The 1,706-nt window shown below is 42.8% G+C and overlaps 1 protein-coding gene across 1 annotated transcript; it reads left to right on the top strand.

The window, feature by feature from the left end:
- Positions 1–1,706, top strand: C922_05702 (hypothetical protein; the record flags this gene model as incomplete). Its single annotated transcript, XM_008821273.1, has 6 exons — positions 1–41; positions 277–325; positions 566–661; positions 1,122–1,274; positions 1,300–1,497; positions 1,623–1,706. The coding sequence occupies 6 exons, from the start codon at positions 1–3 to the stop codon at positions 1,704–1,706; spliced, it is 621 nt and encodes a 206-aa protein (XP_008819495.1).

Below are 1,706 nucleotides of genomic sequence, written 5' to 3'. Positions count from 1 at the left end.
ATGAACGACCAAGAGTCTCCAATAAATAATAAAATCCTCAAGTAAAAAATATATCCGAGAAAGGGACGGAGGACAAATTAGCCCCACCATTTCTAAAACAGACAGTCAGCGGCTCCCCCGGCACCCACTTAAGAGAAAGTGAGGCCAAACCACAACAGCCGACATACCACCCGAAGAGAACCACTCTAGGTCATTATATAGAGAATCAACAATATAAAAAATATAGACGCAACCTCTGAATAGCTAAAGAGGAAGACATAATCCAATCTTCCCCAGACTCAGAGCCAGGGAAAATCACCAAAAGAACCATATCTCAATTAATCAGGTATCAAAATCCTTAGGACAAGTAGCATTTTAATTACCGAAACAGGTCTACAAATCCCAGAAACCATCTATATTTACCGACACCCAGAAGAATCACAAAGGGGCTTCAGGGATTAAAGACAACATGCAGTTCAGATCAAAGTTTACCTCCCAAGGAGCCCAGAAACTCCAGATCCCCCCAAGGCCACTCCCTAGTCGTTCCCCTGGGAGAAATATTCTCACCCTGTGACGCCTGAGTAAGGAGACAAACAAGTCAAACAACTATCCAGAAGCCAACCCAAGAGACATTCAGGACAGAAAGCTCCCCAGAGATAAATTATCTCAACAACTCATAGACGTAGAGGATGACAAATTATCCAGAGTATTTATAAATCCGTAAAACAAACAGAGAAGAAAGGAGCTTCCAGCGACCGATAAAAATTAGGAAAATAGTAGCGTCAGAAATCCCTATACCCCCATTAGTCAGCAAAGAACTAAATAACCCCAGACAGCAAAAGCACCCAAGCAAACTCAAAAAAACAACTAAAATATTCCTCGAGTCCTAACCCAATTCCAACCAAGTCTCACGTCAATCCATAACTCCTGAAGAGGCAAGGAGCATTAGAGAAGTAGAAATTATTCAGAAGTGAAATTAAGTCTGAATTCTGACTAGCCGATACAATCCGAGACATATAGATATCCAGCAAGGCTTTAACTTAAGAGAAAAACCTCCTCTTCCCGAATAGACCAGGGAGAACAACTCCAAACTGCCTTCTCAGAAATTTCCCCGCCCAGCAGCCTCCCCCCGTTCTCCAAAGGGAAGTCTCCAGGAAAAATACCGGAACACGAACTTCCAGACCGGAAAAAATATGCGGGGATTAACCCCCCAGGGAGACCAACTCCAGAATCCACACACGCCTAATGCAAAATCGCCTAAATCAGGAACTACTCCAACACAAAAAGAAACCACAGTAGGATCGAAACCTGGACCGTCAGTGCCCAAGAGTCAAGCGCCTAAGCCTCGCCAAATCTCTTGACCAAAGAGTCCGAAGTATACAGATAAACAACAGAACATCAAGATATTTTGACGTATTCTCGATAAATAATAAGGCGGACCCCGAACCAAGACCAAGAGTTAACTCAGAGCCGAAGAATATCCAGACCAAATCGTCACAAGAAAAGCTAATATTCAGGGTAATAAATTAGGGCTCACCATCGATTAAATAAAAAAAAAACTCTAGCACAGGACCCACAACATCCACTACTAAGGAGCCAAAAAAACTCACATCTGAGTCCAACCATTCCCCCCCCGTTCAAAGGAAGGCTGGAATACATCAGGGACCGAAAATGACCAAAAAACAGGGAGGACAAGAATACTAAATAGAATGAAATCACTCAAGTAG

The sequence above is a fragment of the Plasmodium inui genome, assembly GCF_000524495.1.
Source record: "Plasmodium inui San Antonio 1 unplaced genomic scaffold supercont1.141, whole genome shotgun sequence".
Taxonomy (NCBI): Eukaryota; Apicomplexa; class Aconoidasida; order Haemosporida; family Plasmodiidae; genus Plasmodium; species Plasmodium inui.
This window is presented reverse-complemented; position numbering and strand designations above follow the sequence as displayed.